The sequence below is a fragment of the Phalacrocorax carbo genome, chromosome 3, assembly GCF_963921805.1.
Source record: "Phalacrocorax carbo chromosome 3, bPhaCar2.1, whole genome shotgun sequence".
Lineage (NCBI taxonomy): Eukaryota > Metazoa > Chordata > Aves > Suliformes > Phalacrocoracidae > Phalacrocorax > Phalacrocorax carbo.
In genome coordinates, this window is record NC_087515.1 from 64,754,540 (window position 1) to 64,772,667 (window position 18,128).

The window sequence follows — 18,128 nt, forward strand, 5'->3', positions numbered from 1 at the left end:
ATTGTAAAAAATAAGGTATCATTTTATGTTTAAATGGAGTCCAAGAAAAGCTGCTTTCAACCTCCAGATGGCAAGTTTCAGGAGCAACCACCACCCTCCAATGCAAATAGTTCCCTGGCCTGTCTCCTGTATTCTCCTGCCATAATGCAAATCTCTTAGGAGATAGAAAGGTGTAAACACAGCTGTGAGATGCTCTTGCTGGTGGGGAGTGGCAGGAAGGAAAGCGTTAAATGCCGAGGGTAAACAGCACCCGATTTGTTACCTAGTCAGCAGGGCAGAGAGGATCCCACAGATAAACCCAGCCTGGAAGCTTCTCCCCAGCTCAACTGGTTATTGCTCAGTGGCAGCTCTTACTCATCTGAATCTAGGTGGAGCTCCCTCCCTCCATCCCTCCCTCCCTCCCTGACGTGTGTCTCCTGATTAAAAAGCTTTTCTCAAACATCTGCACACACGCTTGCAGGTACCGACGCTCACTATCCGGGAGCTTTGCAGAAGCACCCATTGCTTCGTGTTGCTGAGTTTGAGGCAGAGACGGCCACCCTTGTCCCACCAGCCTCCCCCTGCCCTGAAAGATGGTGAAGTACGGCCTCGACTACACGCGGTGCAGATGGATCCTACCCCTGCTCCTGGGCATAGGCGTTATCTTTGGTATCATTGCGCTGGCGGGCAGGGGCTGGCTGGAGTCGCAGACGTTGCCCTACGTGCACCAAGCGTCGTTATGGGAGAGCTGCAGGAGGCCTCAGCAGGGTGGGGAATGGACCTGCGAGTCCCTCATGGGTTACGGTAAGCTCCTGCAAGGGTGGTGGGGAGCAGTCTCTGAAGCAGTGGGTCACATCTCTGAGCTCATCTTCCTTCAGCTCTCCTAACTGTATTGCCTAATATCTAGCATTTATATAAGAAGTTATGGGCAATGGGAACTGTCACTGAAATACATCAAGGCTTTTGACTAACAGGATGAAGAAGAAATATGCCCTCACCCCTGTGCAGAAAGAAACCTGGTTACTTTAGATGGTGGGCTGCATAGTACAAAAAGCCGCACATAGTAATGTACCAGCACAGAAAATATTACAGCATTTAAGGTTTTCTTCCTCTCTTAGAAGAACCTAGTAACCTCTTCTCACTAATCACTGCTTTCCAAAACTAAAAGCTACTGCAGATCAAATGTCCAAAAACCAAATTTCGTGGGTAAGCCTGGCGTTAGGGTGGTAAGCCAGTCCTGAGTGCCAGCAAGAAACAGGGAGGTAAAAATGTAAGATGTTAGGAAGATATTCCCAGGGAGTGTCAGGCTGCAGAATGCTGCCCTGAAACTGCTCCAGTAGGTGGGTTGTGTGAAAAAGTCTCCTTGTGATTATGAAAGAAAGCTTTAAAAGATGAAAGGATTTCTTCTTTGTACTGAGTTTTGGTTAAGTATGCTATTAAACATGTTGACCCAGGTGCAACCTTCAGCTTGAAAAGATGTTAACCACTGAGTCTGGGAGAATAGGCCAAGAGAAGGATCAGTCTAGATGTCTCCTGGTTTTTTGTTTTTTGTTTTGTTTGTTTGTTGGGGTTTTTTTGTGGTTTTTTTTGTTTGTTTGTTTGTTTGGGGTTTTTTTGTTTGGGTTTTTTTTTTTTTCTATTTTTCTATATATCTGCTTTTGGCTGCTGTTTGAAACAAATTATTGTGAGTGATGGGCTGTCAGCCTGACCCAGGAGGAAAGTTCAAGTGTTCTTACAATTTATGCTAATTCAAATTAAAAGGAAGAGCATTTTCTCTAAGGCTCAGAATCTCAGCTGCTCTTGTTGAAAATGAGCATAAAAACACTTGCAGAAGCAGTCTCGGGGATCACTTATTACAGTTTTTCAAAAGTGTTCCTGGAAGTTTATAATCTACAGTCAAACTCTACCCTCTATGCACAAAATTCAGCTGTAACAAGTTAATTGTGGCAGGCCCCTGTGACTGTAGGACTCCAGGACAAGACTGGGTCCATTCAGCATCACTCCCTGTCCTGCCCTCAGAGCTCCTGCATCAGCTGTGTGGCTGGGCATAGATCAAGCCAGTTTGCCACTGCTGATACATGGTGCTGGAGAGTGGCAGAGAGACCATGATGCTTAGCAAAGGGCTTCTCAGTCCTGAGTTTCCATGAAAAGTGAGCCACTATCTATGTCATGAATGCCAGCTTTAACTGGACAGAAAATATTAAGAAGTTTCACCTTGCTTCTCTTTATCGAGAGAAGTTTCACCTTGCCTTCAGGTCCTACATGGTTCAGCATTTCACATTCTTCATTATTCTGCCTCACTCTTACATGCTGAAATTCTGCAGTTGCAAGCACAGTTTCCCAAAGGGCAGCATCAACAGACAAACGAGGGAGGTCATCCTTTGTGGTGTGGACTATCCTGCAATGTCTGGGGTTACCATGAATCACATCTACAGTTAGTCCAGCACTTCTAGCACAGAAATGTTGGACTTAGTACACACAGGCAGAATATTCTCCAGCACATAGGTTGGAGAGTCAGCTGATGCTTCTGAAAGCATTAGAAACGCAGTTCATGTACTGCATGACTGCATTATGCTTTCAGTGGGCATGTATCTCTCATTTGACCTCTTCAAGTTTACTAAATATCCAGAAAACCTAAGCAAGTCCTAAAAATCCTCCTTGACAAAATTTCCAGGTGGAAAAGGAAGTTATACCTGGGACGATTGAGTTATTTATCCAATGGGAGAATATATAAAGCCTGTATGTAAAAAATGTGTGCATAGGCCACATGACAGTGGATTATGCTGCCAGGCTGCTGCCTCTGCAAGATTATGCTATTACAATGTGGATCTTGATCATTGCAGGAGTTGGTTACTCCTAACCCATAACAGGGCTGTAGATCTGACCATTACAGATGCAAACTCATGTCATTGTCCTGATCCTTTTCCAGCCCCATCCTTCAGACACCTTCTCTCCAGAGGGGGGATGTGTCCCACCTCTGCAATCCAATGTGATCCAATCCTGTTCTCCAGTTTTCCTATCATTCTTGCCTTGCTCAGTTGGTGTGGGGTTGGGATTTTCTTCTGAGGCTCCAGGTACCTGATGCTGGCCTTGGATTCCACCCAAAAGACCAGGCCATGAGACAGCATCTGACTTGTGAGTAACCAGGTCTTGTGTCGAGCCTGATTCTACCTGCCTCCGTGCTGAAATGTAGCGTTTTAATAATTCTGGGATTACATTTATCTACACTGCCTCAGAAAGGTCGTAGAAAACATGCATTCAGCGTCATGTTCTGTGGGATGTTTAACTTTGTATTGTGCCAAGCTAAACACAGTGCTGGATAAACAAAGTGTAATTACATGCCTTCCTGAGCACAGAGACAAAAGACGTGATGTAAACAGAAAGGACAGAAGTGTTTTACATCTTTCCTGAGATGAACTCTCTCTTTCCCCCCTCTGTTCCACAGTTGCCAGCTCCTTTCCTCTGGTCTTTACTCTCAGATTCCCTGCCTAATCTGCCACAGGCTGGAAAGGTTCTGAGATTCGGTCTTCCTGTGGGGATGGTTTCACTGACATATGTGATACGCGTGTGCGTCCCAGCAGCTGCCAGCAAATATTCTCAACACGACTTGGATAGTGTAGCTATCTTAATCTACTACAGGCATCTTTATCCTATCATAATTGGATATAATTGTAACATTCTTGCAAGTTGTTCAGTATAATGTGGAAATTAAAATAAAATTCTCTACCTGCAGTGTTTGTAATTCCCCTTGAATGCCTGCTGTTTGGCTTAACATGAGTATATACTCAGAAGAAAAAAGCCACCATTGTTGAAGTCAGTCAGTCTGGAAGGGAAGAAGGTTGAATGTTTCATTGGTTGCACCAGAAAAGTTTGGGGTCTGTGAATAGTTGCTTAAGCTGACAGAATTCAAAACCTCACAGGGAAGACAAGATGCCTGTGCACTTTTTAATATTTTTTTTTGAGAAACAGGAGAGTAGCTCCACCAGTGCAGTTATCGTCTGTGAAAGCATCTACACACTCTAGGTCTTTTGCAAAATTTATGAACTCTGTGGAAAGTGAGAATATGAAAAGTTTTTTCACTCTGTTATCTTCTCCAAGAGTTCAAATTTTCTGATTTAACCATATGACACTCATCTGGACTTTACCAGTAGTCTTTTGCTTTTCCAGCATATTTAGCTCAAATAAATAGGGCTTTCTAGGAAAAAAAACAAACCTCATGCATTAGGATACTTTTCTAGAAATGACTGAAGTTCAGGGTAAGGGTCTGAGAGATGCAAACTGTAGCTCTGCAGTGTTCTGGCACTTGGAACAAATAAAGGTCTCATGCTTATAAAATGCTAAACATTTACAAAGACAAAGACTTTTTGGATAGATAATGAGCACAGTGTGGAATGTATCTGTCCAGGACATGGCTGAGCTTGCAAAGAAAATGCAGAGGTTAAATCCTTCACATAGCTGGCATAGCACTCCTTTGTTTTTCTTGATTTTGGCTATTTAACCTCTCTTAAACAAGGTGTGTCTCACAGACCTGAGACACTTTTTCAGTGTGTAATTTATTCCACTGCAAGCTTTGAAGATGTTTAAACATGTGTGGGTTTGGTTGGGAGAAAATAACTGATTTTATTTTATTAGTCCCAATATGATGCACAATGAGATGAAAAACTCATGGCTACACTTGTAACACCTTATGTTCCACCTGGCCCTGCAGCTCTTCCATGTACAGATGCTACCATCAAAATAACTGCAAGCTTAAGGCTCTAAATTTAGGTTGAAGTGGTTGGCTCATTTGCACGGTGCAAAAAGAGATCTTGGGGGAAAAGAATCACAAAAAGGCATTTCCATGTGACAACTGGAATCCAGTCCTTCAGTTATTTTCACATCACAATATTAAATTACAGCCTTTTCCTAAGATGTGTGGAGGGTTTACTGGAAGGAGATTAGTGGAAGGATGAATGATTTTGCCATCTGGAAGGTACACCTTCCTGCATCTTGTATTCCAGGCAAATAATGGGTAACCATGTTCTAGCTCATTCCAGTTTTATTTTGATTCATGAATATTAATGCAGTACTATAAGGCAGGATTGCTAGTATAGTATGATTATAATGGACGAAAAATTCCTTCAAATATGCCAGCAGATGGGTTTGACTACAGGATAAGTGAAAGAAGGGAATGTTGCAAAAAGTAATACCCTCTTGAGGGAGGAAATATTCTGCTTTAGTCTCATAAGAACACCACTGAGGAGTAGATTTTCTTCCTGTTTTTGCCTATATCAGGCTCTTGGGTCCAGAGAATATTTTGCTATGATGAAGCACCATTTATTATTCTGGACTAATAACAAAAGAGAAATCACTTGCTAAAAATCCCCGGCTAGTGATACAACAGTGAGGAACATCGTGTGGCTGGGAGCATTATCCAAGCAGCAAAGGACTTCTCTTGGTACTACACCTACCACTGGCCTTGCACTGCCGGCCCCACAGCTCTTCCTCTGGAAAACTAACTTCTCCAGCAGACCAGTGACTCATCACGCCCAGGGCACAGGACAGACCAGACAGCAAGTTTCCCTGTTGCCATGCTGCCTACGTAAAATTGTTTTGCCTTCCCCCACGTTCCCATCACATCTGACAGGCAGCACCTAATCCCAGGCGTGGGGAAGCCCTCACTTGCCTCAACCTGAAGCAAGCGCCCTGAGCAGAGTGACACAAAGATATTTCCAGAGGGATGGGCTGGGAGACGGCCCCTCCCAGCCTGGGCCTGGGAGGACAAGCAGGCTGTCCCAGCAGGTCTTTGGCATCTGAGGGTGTCTGCACGTGGGAACAGAAATGAAGCAAACAAGTAACTGTGCTTTTGAAGGAGGGACCAGCTCAAGCCACAGGGTCTTTATTGCAGACTTTCCCTGAAGTCGAGGTTCTGCACCTAAAGGCATTCAGAATTTGGTAAAATTCAAGTAGATTTGGAAAAGTGTCCTTGCAGCTGGGAAACAGAAGTTGGGGAGGTTTCTGACCAGTCCAAGGAAACCCATGGGAGAGCCCAGGATGAAGCCCAGTTCTACCCTATGTGCATTGCTTGGACTACAGGGCAAACCTTGAATTCTTTGACACAGTGAACTGAAAATGAAAGCTTGTTTCTGTTCCTGCTGCATCATAGCATAGAACAGTTATATTTATATACAGTGATTGTCTGTATTTTTAATGACAGTGTATAGAGAAGCTCATAATTTCCTAAGTCGTCAGTCTCCTAAAAGTGTAACGCTACATGGGACTAACCAGTGAGAAATGAGATTACAAGACTAGTTACTTAATAACGTAGAATATTCCATCATTATTCAAAACTTAGAATTCTAGAAAATACAGGTTAAATTAAATGTATATAGTAATGAAAATATCACCACAACAGTATATTTAAAGAACTCTGATGCAAGAAAGAACAAATCTGATTTTTTCCCGGCTTGTAGGAGACACTCCGCTGTTACTAAAGAGGTATGAGAGAAGGGAATCAAGCCCAGAGCATTTAATTACCATGGCAATTTTCATTCCTCATCTGCAATCACTACCATGTATTCCCTTGTAATTTTAGGTTTTGTCCTTTTATATGTTTAGTGGCAGATTCACTTAATCAGACTCTTTTCTAAATAATAGTTATGCTCTTCAGCAATTAACTCTACAGAGAGCAATTGCAGATGGCATCACACTGTTTATTATCCAACCTTTCTTTAATAATTACAGTTAAATTGGGTGGAAAAAATAGCAATCGTGTGGAGGGTTCTCATCTCCCCATCATGAGATATGAACTGCTGGTGTTGAGGACTTCATCAAGATCCTCTACACTTTGTGTCATCAGGACCTTAAGTCCTCGAGAGGTTACCATTCACTCATACACACAGAGGAGGCATCTCTTGCTGAAAACGTGTGGAAACCTGTGGTTAAACTCTCATTTCTCTTCCCCTCGTGTCTTCCTTTAGCTTATTGAGGTAATCTGATACAGCAGGGCTATAATAACCTCTCCATATCCTGAATGGTGATGAAGGCTGCAAGACGGATTTCCAATTCCACTGTAGGGTTTAAACAGTCAGGTTACTTAAGCAGGAAAGGAGTTAGCAGGAAAAGAAACAAAACTCTCAAAACACTGTTTTTTTCACATTTCCATATAACTTCTCACTGACAGTTTGCATTGTTCTGAGCAACCTCGAATAAAGTCAGTGAGTGTTGTAATGCCATGTTTATTCTTTGTCAGGTACCATTACAAAAATCTCTGTCAAAAATTCCCAGGAATTCAAGGTAGCTTGTGGAATGATGATGGTAGCCTATGTCCCAGAGGTTTCTGGCTTCCTTCTACTGGTACTAAATAACACTTCAGATTGCACACGGTCCTGCTGAAGTACTAATCTGCAATTGAATACATCTAATGTCACCTATTACATTGAATATGCACGCTGTGCCCAAATCAGGCCCCAAGCGTAGGAGGTCGCTGTGCAGTTCAGTAACAACCCCATCAGCTTATTGCAGCAAGTGATGAAGAATTTCAGGATACATTGTAAAAGCTATTCCATTCACAAGAAAAGTAAATAGAGCTTATGACATATTTTATGAGCACAAAGTACTGTTTCTGCTTATATGTTGGGGTTTTTCTTTTACAAATGGTAAAATTTTTCTTCTAACAGAAAATTAGATCCAGATTCACAGCTGCTGTCTATCAGAGAGAAACCACCTAGTGTAAAAGGTGACTTTCAGCAAGGTTTCAGAACAAAGTTTTCTCACAGCATGAAAACTGCGGATCAAGAGTGAGAACAATACTTGGTGCATACGGAAATGAGATGTAAATTCAGTGTTCTTCAGCCTCAGATGACCCTGGGAAGACAGAACTTAAAAAGAGCTTTCTGGAAAGGCTCCACTCCGCTGTTTCAATTTAAAGTCCTAGTTCATAGCCCATGTTATCATGGAAATTGATTCTGTTTAATTCATATTAAATATTTCAACCCACGTTTAACTCTGGGGTAGTTAGGGAGCAGGTACATCTTGCTAGTCTGATTACCTGAGCTTATGTATATGTACTGATTAATCAATACCTTACCTGTTTTATTTACCAGACCCTCCCAACCCCGATATGCACATCCAAGTGTATATCCTGCTTTAAATTAAAAAAAAAAGGGAAAAATAGAAGGAAAAAATGTTACAGCATTAAAGTATATAAAACTGAGCTTTAATCCCAAGGTGTTCTCAATGTATGCAACTGCTTCTGAAGATAATGTGAGATAGGGGTACTCCTTGACTCTCTCATGAGCAAACCTTTAATTTTGAGGCACTGTGTGCACATTATTTTTAATAGCTAACTTACTCCCTTGGTGCTCCCTTTGATGATGGCTCTACGCCCTCTGCCATTTCTGCCTCCCTAGTGCTAAGTAAGCATCAGGGAGCAGCCCTCATTAATACAAGATTTGTAGAAGGCGGCTTCTCAGTCAAGCTTGTACATGCCTGGGCTTATGATGAGATTAATTTGAACCACTCCCTCAAGATGTAACTGCTCCTCCCCTCAAATTCAAGTTGGAATAGCTTCTAAATTGAATTACTTACTTCAGTAAGAGAAGAGGCCTGCAGAAGTACATAAAGCCTTGGATGCAGGCTTTGCCTGCATATGTTTGTGAGTGAAGTCAGTGGTGGGGAATTAATAGGCTTTTGCTTCAAAGGAGTTAAAGTCCACCAAGCCAAACAGCTATCACTTTAGCACTAAGCTGTGGTCTAGACACTGCTTTCTGCTAATATATGCTGTGTTTTACTGATAGATGGTCTATGCATAAAGGCTTTTTTCTTTACTGTTGTCATTTAAAGTCATTATTATGGGGTAATTGTCCTAAAGTCCTAAACCTTTCTCATTTATATGGGACCTGCTACTAATCACCGAGAAACTTGCAATGACATTAACTTAATGTGAACCTAAGTAGGTCATTCTCCGCTTCCACGGTTGTCTCTTAAGTAGTGGCAAGCTAAAAGCTGGTTTCTGCTCACATAAAAATGGCTTGCATGTTATGAGATAGTACTCTGTTATTAAATGAGAAATCCATACTGACTGCCAGTGAATTCTAAAGAAGTAATGCTAGGAGGAAAAGAATGGTGTTGCCAAAAAGGATGCCAAACAAAAGGACCAAAAATTTTGTATTCCACTCCAAATGGTATAAACTCACACACACACAAAAATCCAGTATTGACTCCCCACCAGAAGGATATTTAGAGAACACAGTTGTTTTAAGAATGATCCAGATGCAATGAAGATAGAAGCTCAGAGAATAATACACGTCTAATCATGACTTCAATATTTTTTCCTCATTTTATTCTGTTCATAAATTATCCATTACTAACGTGATTTTCTTCATTTGTATAGCCTTCACTAGAAATTATTTTCAGTCAATAGCTGTCAGTCTGCACATGCAGTTTATTATAAGAAGCTGCTTTTAATAGTTTCTGATTTATCTTGTCTGTATACAAACACATGCACACTGGTATTTCAATGCCAGCTCATGTGGTCAGCAAACACTTGCAGAGCTTTCAATGTTCACTTGTTTTCAAAAAGAGTACAGAAATTTCCCGTAGTTGGCATGTTGCAGAGTCCTGATTTCCAGAAGACAGGATTTTGCACTGTCCAGTGTTGCACAGATAACAGGGGGAATCCAGAGTCCTGGATGACAGTGGCTTGCATATACATCAACAGCTCGTAACCTTTTGGTTGATGAATTGAATTGTGGGTTAATGAGTTTGATGGGCCATCTTAAGATCCAAGCTAAGGAGAACACGTGCTCTGCTGCAGACATGCTCACTTTCACATGGAAACTTTCTTCAGGAGAACAAACCAAAATGAAATGGATAAAACCTGGCCAAAGCAGTTCCTTTTCAAAGTGAAGCGTGTGCTCTGCAGAGTTCACCACACCCTGATGAAGAACATCAGGTTGAGAAACCTAAGTGAGTTCAGCTTTGTTTCCAAAATAATGCTCTTTCCCTCTAATCAGCAAGATGTAAAACAGGTTGAGCTCTGCAAACTCAGCCTAGAAACATTCTTATTACACGCGACACACAGATGAATCACCACCATGGCACATTTCAGTTCTTGTAATAATTGCTTTGCAAGACTGGAGCTAGAACTGCAGGGTTTGTGTTTCTTTCCCATGGTGGTATGAAGATAACAGAGAAAAATATTAGTTTGTTACATTTTCTCTGCATCCCCCCACCCAGTTTTTTTTTTTTAATTAAACTTTCCTTCCTAAAATTGCTGCACAATCACTGCAGTGGCTGATGTGCTGAAATGATCAGTCAGCAGGATCCTGTATATAATTGTTGGTGTCTGCGAGCTGGCAATAAACATTTGTTTTTCTTTCCAGTTCTAGTTGTGTATTTAGCTTCAAGCCAGGAGGAAAGTTTGGAGAAGTATGTTCTTATTGATTAGACCAGGATAAGTACCTCTGAACTCTCTGGGGTTGCTTTCAGAAAATGTCACCCAAAGAGAGAGACTCAGCAGTTCATGTGGTTTGGGGGTACCAGATCAATAAAAACATGAGAATGTTTTCCCACATACACCAGAAACACAAAAATTTGTACTTGTCACGGGGGAAGTAGACTTCACATGCTATTTTCAAGGCACGATAGCTATTTTTGGAAGGCACCGTTTGGAGCACGAACCGTGGCAGGCTAAGGAAAGACTAATCTGGTGGTTCAAAGTTTTGGCTCAACTTGCTGCTAAGCAAGGAATTTTATTTCCTTATGTGTGAAGCACAGAGAGTGTTTACAGTTTTGCAAACTGGAAAACACATGAGGGAGTAAAATCCGGAAAACAGGAAACTGTAGACACTCTTAGTCCTGGATTTCTGATGAAGTCTATCAGCTTCCCTATGGCTTCAGTCAGCAATTGGATATTCAGAACGTGTTTAGATGTCGCAATACAAGAGGTAGTCATGCTACCTCTGAACTAGGTTAGTTTTAACAGCAGAGTAATAAAGCCACATTATTATTGTATACTGTCTCAGCTAATTGTATTGCTCAGAGGCTACAGTGAGCTCTGTTCTAGCACGGGTTGGCTCTTTCTGGTCTCTAAATTAACTCAGGGGTCTTCCCACATAGGAGGGAGTTTTAGAAGGCAGGCACTTACTTTCATTTTCCCATAGTCACATGTTACTGCATTCACTGTGGGCAGCCTGGACTCTCACAGATCATTGCTGATTGACATACAAAACACTCTAAATAGAAGCTCTGCTTGAGATAGGCATGAAAACATGCGTTCCTTTTGCCTGTTTGGGGTAGCAAGGTCTTGTTTTAAGACAAAATTGCTCAGAAAATTGCCAGCTAGAAGCAGTTTTCAAGAGCGGACCGTGTGTAGCTTCCTGCAAACCCTTTCACTGTATTCACTGGCCTTTTTTCAGCTGATAGAGGAGCTGAAAAAGGGAGAAATATTACTGGCACATGAGTGTTACAGGATCCTGCTGGTATTCAAGGACACTCTTGCATAAACACACATTTCTTTTCTAACAAGCACATTTTAACTCTTAAATAGCCAAAAAAATCGCTGCCATTTTGGGGGGCGGAGAAAACAGACCTCCACTTGATGTCTTGTAACCTGCTGCTCCCTCTGTTTCTATTTTTGATGTAATGACAGGTAGACTAGATCCTTTCAGCTTTCAACTGCCCTTTCTCTAGAGTCAAGTGTACCTTGACTTGGTGTTGCACCTGTGATGATCCTTTGGCCTGGAGTTCACATTTTTAAGAAAAAGCTTTGCAGTTAGAACAATTTATTTATGCTTTTGCTTTATGTTACAGCAAAAAAGCCCCACAACATTGGAAGATGAGAAAATATTTGGGACCAGATTAGCCACTCTCTTCTCAGTGTTTTCTGACCAATTTAATTCTTCTAATTCTGACATTTTTAGGGAAATATAAGTCTTAGTTCTATTGCTAAAGACACTAAGTTACTTTAGTGTTCCTGGCTGGCACAAGGAAAAGTAAACATCTCAGATACAGAAACAGTTGCAATTATTCCTACACAAAGCTTTTGTTACCTTTTACCCTAGAAGGTAAGGTGTTTGCACACTGTGGTCTTAGACTACTGATAACTGCTATTTTTTCTAAAGGGCAGAGGAAGTCAGGGTACTGTTCCTCAAAAAAACCCTGTAGTGACTCTTCAGTACAATCCTATTGCCTTACTTGGAGCTGCAGTTTTCTTCCAAAGTTGAGGGTTTTTTTTTCTCTTTTGTAGAAGTAAGAGCCACAAAATTGGCTGTTGGTTGATTAAGCAATGCCTTTTAAAGATATAAGTATCCTGCAACAAGCATGTCTCTTCTTGCCATATAGTCAATGCCTGGCAGGCTGGGTGTGCACCCAATCTGCTTTCATACAGTCACGGCATTTGTAACACTACTTCAGGAAAAACACCTGGGCGAGGCCAGCGGAGGAGCGAGACGGTGGCATGGGCAAGGTGCCACCGCACACAGCTGGAGCCACCAGGCACCGCCCCAGCCCAGGCAGTGCTCCCACCCTGGGGGATGGTGCTCTACCATCAGCTGCTCTTGGGGAGCAAGGCAGAAACCATCCGCTGCCCACAGCAGTGGTGGTTGCAGCAGGTGAGACAAAACCCCCAGGTCTCACGGTGCCTCATCACTTCCTAGGTGGGCAGATGTGCTCTGAGTGTGCTCTGGGAAAGGACACCCCTCTGCCCAGGAGCTTTGCACCTAACCAGAACCAGTTGTGCGCGTAACAAAAATCATCATCTCTAGATGTCCTTGGCATTTCACCCTTCTGCCAGAAGTTATAACTCTTGTATCCTAGAGCAGTGAGGACACCACTGCTGAGCAACTTCTGTTATGGCCAAGTGCCCCTTTTTTTTCCTGTTTTAGAGGGGTGGGAGAGAAGCTGGGAGCAGGTTCATCCTCAACAGGATAAACTGAGCTGTGGCAGTATGAGAAATTCCTCTTCCTGGCTGTTTCCTTTGATACTCTGCCTGAGGTGCTGCCCCCCCCACCCCCCCACCCCGCCCCAACCTGCATTTCCACATTGCACACTCTCTACCTCTGAGCTTCCTGTAAGCTCCCTGAGAGAAGGGTTTGGGCTAAAATACTGAGCTACAAAATGAGATGTAGGCACATCTTTGCTGTCCCTTTCAGTCTTCTTAGGCAGCTGCCTGTTTACAGGAAAAATAATAGTTGAAAAGCCCTATAAGCACACAGGAACTTTTTGGCATAAGGAAGAAAAAGGACATGACATAAAACTGAAAATATAGTGCAATAGGTAGAATGGAGCAGGGATCATAAAGCAGGGGGTGATGGTGAAAAACAAACAAAAAGGGAAATTGGTTTGGATGAGCTGATGGGAGGAAAAGTAGACCTGGAAAATCCTGATCCATTTTTCTAGTCTAATAGCAGAGGTGGTGTGGGGCCCGGGGGAAGAGAGGTTGAGCACTAAAGTGTCACTCACCAGGGGCAGAATGGTAGCTTTCATGCCTACCTGACACTGGCAAGGGGGAGGTTAGGACACTTTACATTTTAGTACTTGCATGCTCGAAGCAAACAAATTGGCAGGTTACTGGGTATCAAAAGTCTTAACTTACTCAGTTCCAGGGGGAACTTTTGCTGAACAGCAAGCACTGCATATGTTAAGTTGTAATTATCATCAGGGTTGTTTGGGCTGTGACAATTTTTTGGCACGGCTGCTGTATATATTTGGTTAGAAGCCGACACCTTACAAACGCATGGTGTAGGCGAGGGGGTGGAGTCTGTAGATGCCCAGCAGACTTTAACTGTCTACTCCATCTACATACAAAATTTTAAAAGTGACAAAGTGGGTCTTTTATATTCAGAAGAGGACACACTTTGATCTCTTTGAGCAGAAGCTGCCCCTCAAGACTTCAAATATTGAATAAATAATATTTTTTCCAGTTGTTATGCCAACACAATATGCTTTGCTCTGACGTGTTATAACATAAAGTTACATAATTTGAAAATGAAAGTATTAATACCCTGAACAAGCTTTTCAAAATGAAACAGTTCTGACTTTGGATCAAAAGCATAGGTCAAATTTCACTACAAAACAGATTCCAAGTCTTTAGCTCTATTTAGGACACAAAGCTAAAAAAAACCTGAACAGGCAGAAACCACTGAATTTTGACATTTAGGGACTATTGGCATACCTTTAAATTTACATGTCAGAGTGGTAGTGCTTGTATAAACACTTTTTTTAAAGGCAGAATTTAATTAGTTTCAGGGATGGTCTAATTCTCCTTCTCCATGCAAAATGCTGCTGGTTTTACAGCATCTGCTGAGGTAACAACATTTGTTATTGAAGGAGAGTGTCCATTCTTACATCTTTACAGTCATTTTTAATCTTGATTCTTAATTATTAAATCTAAAAAGGAAGCTTGCAGACAAGCCCCATTACATTCTCTATGAAAGGTCCAAGCTGGGGTTTATACGCATGGACTTAGTGAATGATTTCTTGTGGAACGAAAATGTTCACCTAGAAGAGGAGAGAAAGCTCCTGTGCTTCCTTCTTGGGAGATGAGCTTCTTTTCTCGTTTGTTTAAAATTATCTTTTCATTATAAACCAGAGGAAAACACTGCAAGGGATTTTTCTTGTTCTTTTCTAATGTATCTTCCTTCTGATTTCAGCTTGGGGAAGAGCTGCTGCTGCCACATACCTGGTCGGCTTTATACTTCTAGTCATCTGTTTTGCTCTGGCCATCATAGCATTTGCCATTGACACACTTCGGTTCAACTTCATACGTGGGATTGGAGGCTTGCTTTTTGTCGCTGGTAAGGCAGTATGTGAAGTCAAGTTTAGCTTGTGCAGGTATATCTATACTTGAACTGGTATTTTCCTCAGCTGATTCTCTGCCCAAGTCTTTGCCTGGGTGCACTTGAGCTGTCTATGAAAAATAATATAAAGTCTGTCACAGCAGTGGGTCAATTTTCAAATCCTCCAAAACTTGGGTGGGTTTAGCCACAGGTATTATGGAGGCAGGCAACATGATGGGTGTTAGCTTAAACATTTTTTGTTTCCTCCTGTTTCTTCAGCTGTGTTCTCCATCATGGGCCTGGTCATTTATCCAGTAAAGTTCTCGACTGAAATTGAAATGACGGGAATCAATATGTTCAGCTGGGCCTACGGTTTTGGCTGGACCACTGCCATTATGGAAATATGCTTGGGATTCTTCTTCTGCTGCCTTCCTAACTATGAAGATCAGATCTTGGGTAATGTGAAGCCCACATATTTTTACTCTTCCCCATAAGCATGAGGAAAAATGTGTTCATATTCCAGAGATATCTGACAGAGCAGCTACATTTTCCAGAGTATCATCATTGGATGTTAGTAGAAAAGGCTGGAAACTTTTCAAATGTGTGTAGAAAAACAGTACTGGAATTCTGCAATAAAGTTATCTACTCTATTTTGGACCTTCATATCCAATATGGGTTGGTTAGATAAAATCTAAACATTAAAAAACCTTGTGTTTCCTTATTAATTCCCATGAGTAGGGTGCATGTGAATTCCATTGCATCTTACATGCATTCATATTTCTAATTAAATTCAGTAAAGCTTTTTCAAACTGCGAATAAACAAAAAAACATATATCATCTTCCTGAAGGAAAGCAGCTCATAAAAATCCCATTTTGTACGCATCATCTTTAACCTGAAGATTTTGCACATTTTACAAGAACCCAAATACCACTGACTGCCAAAGTGGTAAATTAGTCAGCCAGCACTTCATAGCTTTGCTTCCATTTTTCATTCATTCACTTAAGCCATAGGGACAGGGTAAGAAAAGGACGAGAGAAAACCCCCTACCAAAGCCAGCATGTTGATTTTTACCCATCCATGTGAAATGTAAGTATTTATTTCTAAATATTTGTAAGAGTAAGCAAGGAACATCAGTAAACCCTTAAAAATCCTGGCATGCTGTTGCTGGGGACAGCACAGAGCAGGCAGAGACAGAAGGGATTTCAAGCGACACCTGCAACCTACAGACCTGGTTTGAAGAGGATCCTGGGGCAGCTTTCTTCGTGGGCATCTGCCTCTGTTATCTGCTGTACCAAAATCTATGACTTTAAAAAGCTCCGTTATACTGGTCCAGCTCTTTTATCCAGCATAGAAGGGCCAGGAAGGACTTAAGCAGAGGTATGATTCCCCTGCACATCAGGAGCTGAGCTGGAGCACTATGAGTGTAGGTATGAAACAGGCCCCTTTTTCATTCATTTGCTCTTCATAAGTATTTAAAAGTGGAAGGTGCATACTGCCATACGTAACTGTAAAATGCATAAATACCCCTTACCACCTCATACTAAGCCTCTCATAGAGAAAACCAGATCATAAAACACCTTTCAGCATCTTGTATTCCACAGTGCTGCAAGCCTCAAGATATTGCAAGCAATGAAGATACAAAAGACACTGCTGTTTTCTGCCTTGTTAATTTTAACTTCATAATGTTCCATTTCTTCTCTTAAGTGAAAAATGGATGATTTTGCTGTGTAGAAAAAGAATTCTCATTAAAAACCTTAACTACAGAGGATTATTAGCTTGTAACACATCTGCAATTTTGTAACTATGCATACTTTATGAAAAGTGCCCTGCCAAATGTTTTTTACTGCAAAGAATGAGAGGTAGAAAAACCTTTTAGTAAAACCTCTGAGTAGATAAAATTAATAAAGGCACAGGATGTAACCTGGTTTTTTGAAGCAGTTAGCCCCATTCACTTTTATGGAGTGTTTTCTAACTTTGATTAATAAACATGAGAGATGTATCAGACCAATGGGGAGACTATATGCAACAGGGAATAGTTAGACAAGAACTTGCAAATACATTAAGATGTGTTCCAGTTGGAAGGAAATTAAAATGAAATAGAGTTGAGAAAGCAGTTTGTATAAAATGGCTTGCAATTCTTTGTGTAATATTATTTGTTCAGGAAAAAAAAGTATTATAAACCTTTTCATTATGCTTATTATACCTAATAAATGATGGTGTCTATGTATTGTTTCAAAAACGCGTCTTAGCTTTTGTTCTCTACTAAAAGCAGGGAAGTGTGGAAGCCCCAAAAGCCTCCTTTTCTCAGGCACCACCTTGGAGCACCCGGGTACGCCAGCTGCATTTTAAGAGGGGAGAGTAACTTACAACTGTAGCATCACAACTTCTTGTGTTATTCTGCAGTCCTATTCTGGCCGTCTCCTGAGGCCTCGTTCACAAGCACATGAGAACAGTGGACTTGCTCTGTTTGCTTATGGGCTACGTAGCATCGAGTAACTATACGCATGACTCTGTACTATAGTGTGCTACAGCTTGGAGGGTAATGCCCTTGTGTTAGCCAAACAGGGAGCCAGTGCCGTCCTGCTCGATGGTTTTGCTCCAACAGGTGTGGCAATCCCCTGAAGAAGCTAAAGGGAACTTGAGCAACCGCTGATTGTATTTACATTTTCTTTAATATTAGATGGACACTGACCCAATATCTGGAGGTGGAGAAAGGTGGACAAAACAAGGTTTAGGGTTGTGACTCCAACCCTGATGAGAGAGCAAAACATAATTAAAAAGCAAAGAAAATCTCCAGTGATCATCCCCTTTCTTCCCTCCTCCCCCTTGCTGCTCTCAGCAACTTCACCTCCTCCTCTTCCTCCTCCTCCTCCTCCCTAAGGGTGACAGAACACTGTCAGAGCTGGTGGCTGTGTCTCTGTGGGACGCAGCCCCAGCCCCCATTCCCCACTGCCACTTTCTCCTTCTTGGGAGAGAGGAGGAATGAAGCATGTTTGTTGACCCCAGCACAGCAGCAACGAATCTAGCCTGTCTCCCTGCACCAGGTCCCCACAGGGAAAGGCTTTCTCTAAAAAAATTGAGGGGCTCGGGTGGGTATCCAACAAGCAGAAGCTTCACAGGGGCTAGAGCTCAAGTGCCTGCCTTTAGGGTAGTTTGCGTCCAGTCGTGCCCTGCCTTTTGAGGTAGTTTGCTCCTAGTCATGCCAGGCCAGTTCACCACAGATCCCTAGAAAAACACATCCTAGACCTTGAGGTGGAAAAACAGTGAGAAGAAGTATAAAACTGTTGTACAGATCCCAGTGCTGTATCCTGTGACTGCTGAGCCAGGGTAGCACGGCAAAAGCAGCATGCAAAATGCAATCAGTTCTGACTGAAAAGGAGGCTGAATCC

At 42.0% G+C, this 18,128-nt stretch overlaps 1 protein-coding gene across 1 annotated transcript; it reads left to right on the forward strand.

Moving 5' to 3' along the window:
* The first annotated feature begins 453 nt into the window (after nt 1-453).
* Nucleotides 454-16,978, forward strand: LOC104046339 (p53 apoptosis effector related to PMP-22). The gene is made up of 3 exons (XM_009506464.2): nt 454-783; nt 14,613-14,756; nt 15,018-16,978. The coding sequence occupies exons 1-3, from the start codon at nt 573-575 to the stop codon at nt 15,230-15,232; spliced, it is 570 nt and encodes a 189-aa protein (XP_009504759.1). The 5' UTR covers nt 454-572; the 3' UTR covers nt 15,233-16,978.
* Nucleotides 16,979-18,128: the final 1,150 nt, after the last annotated feature.

Bases quoted from the DNA above. Each gene is read 5' to 3' on its own strand.
- LOC104046339 (XM_009506464.2), top strand. From the start codon at position 573: ATGGTGAAGTACGGCCTCGACTACACGCGGTGCAGATGGATCCTACCC. The intron at 784-14,612 runs GTAAGCTCCTGC...TTCTGATTTCAG, and splicing joins CGAGTCCCTCATGGGTTACG to CTTGGGGAAGAGCTGCTGCT. The intron at 14,757-15,017 runs GTAAGGCAGTAT...CTGTTTCTTCAG, and splicing joins AGGCTTGCTTTTTGTCGCTG to CTGTGTTCTCCATCATGGGC.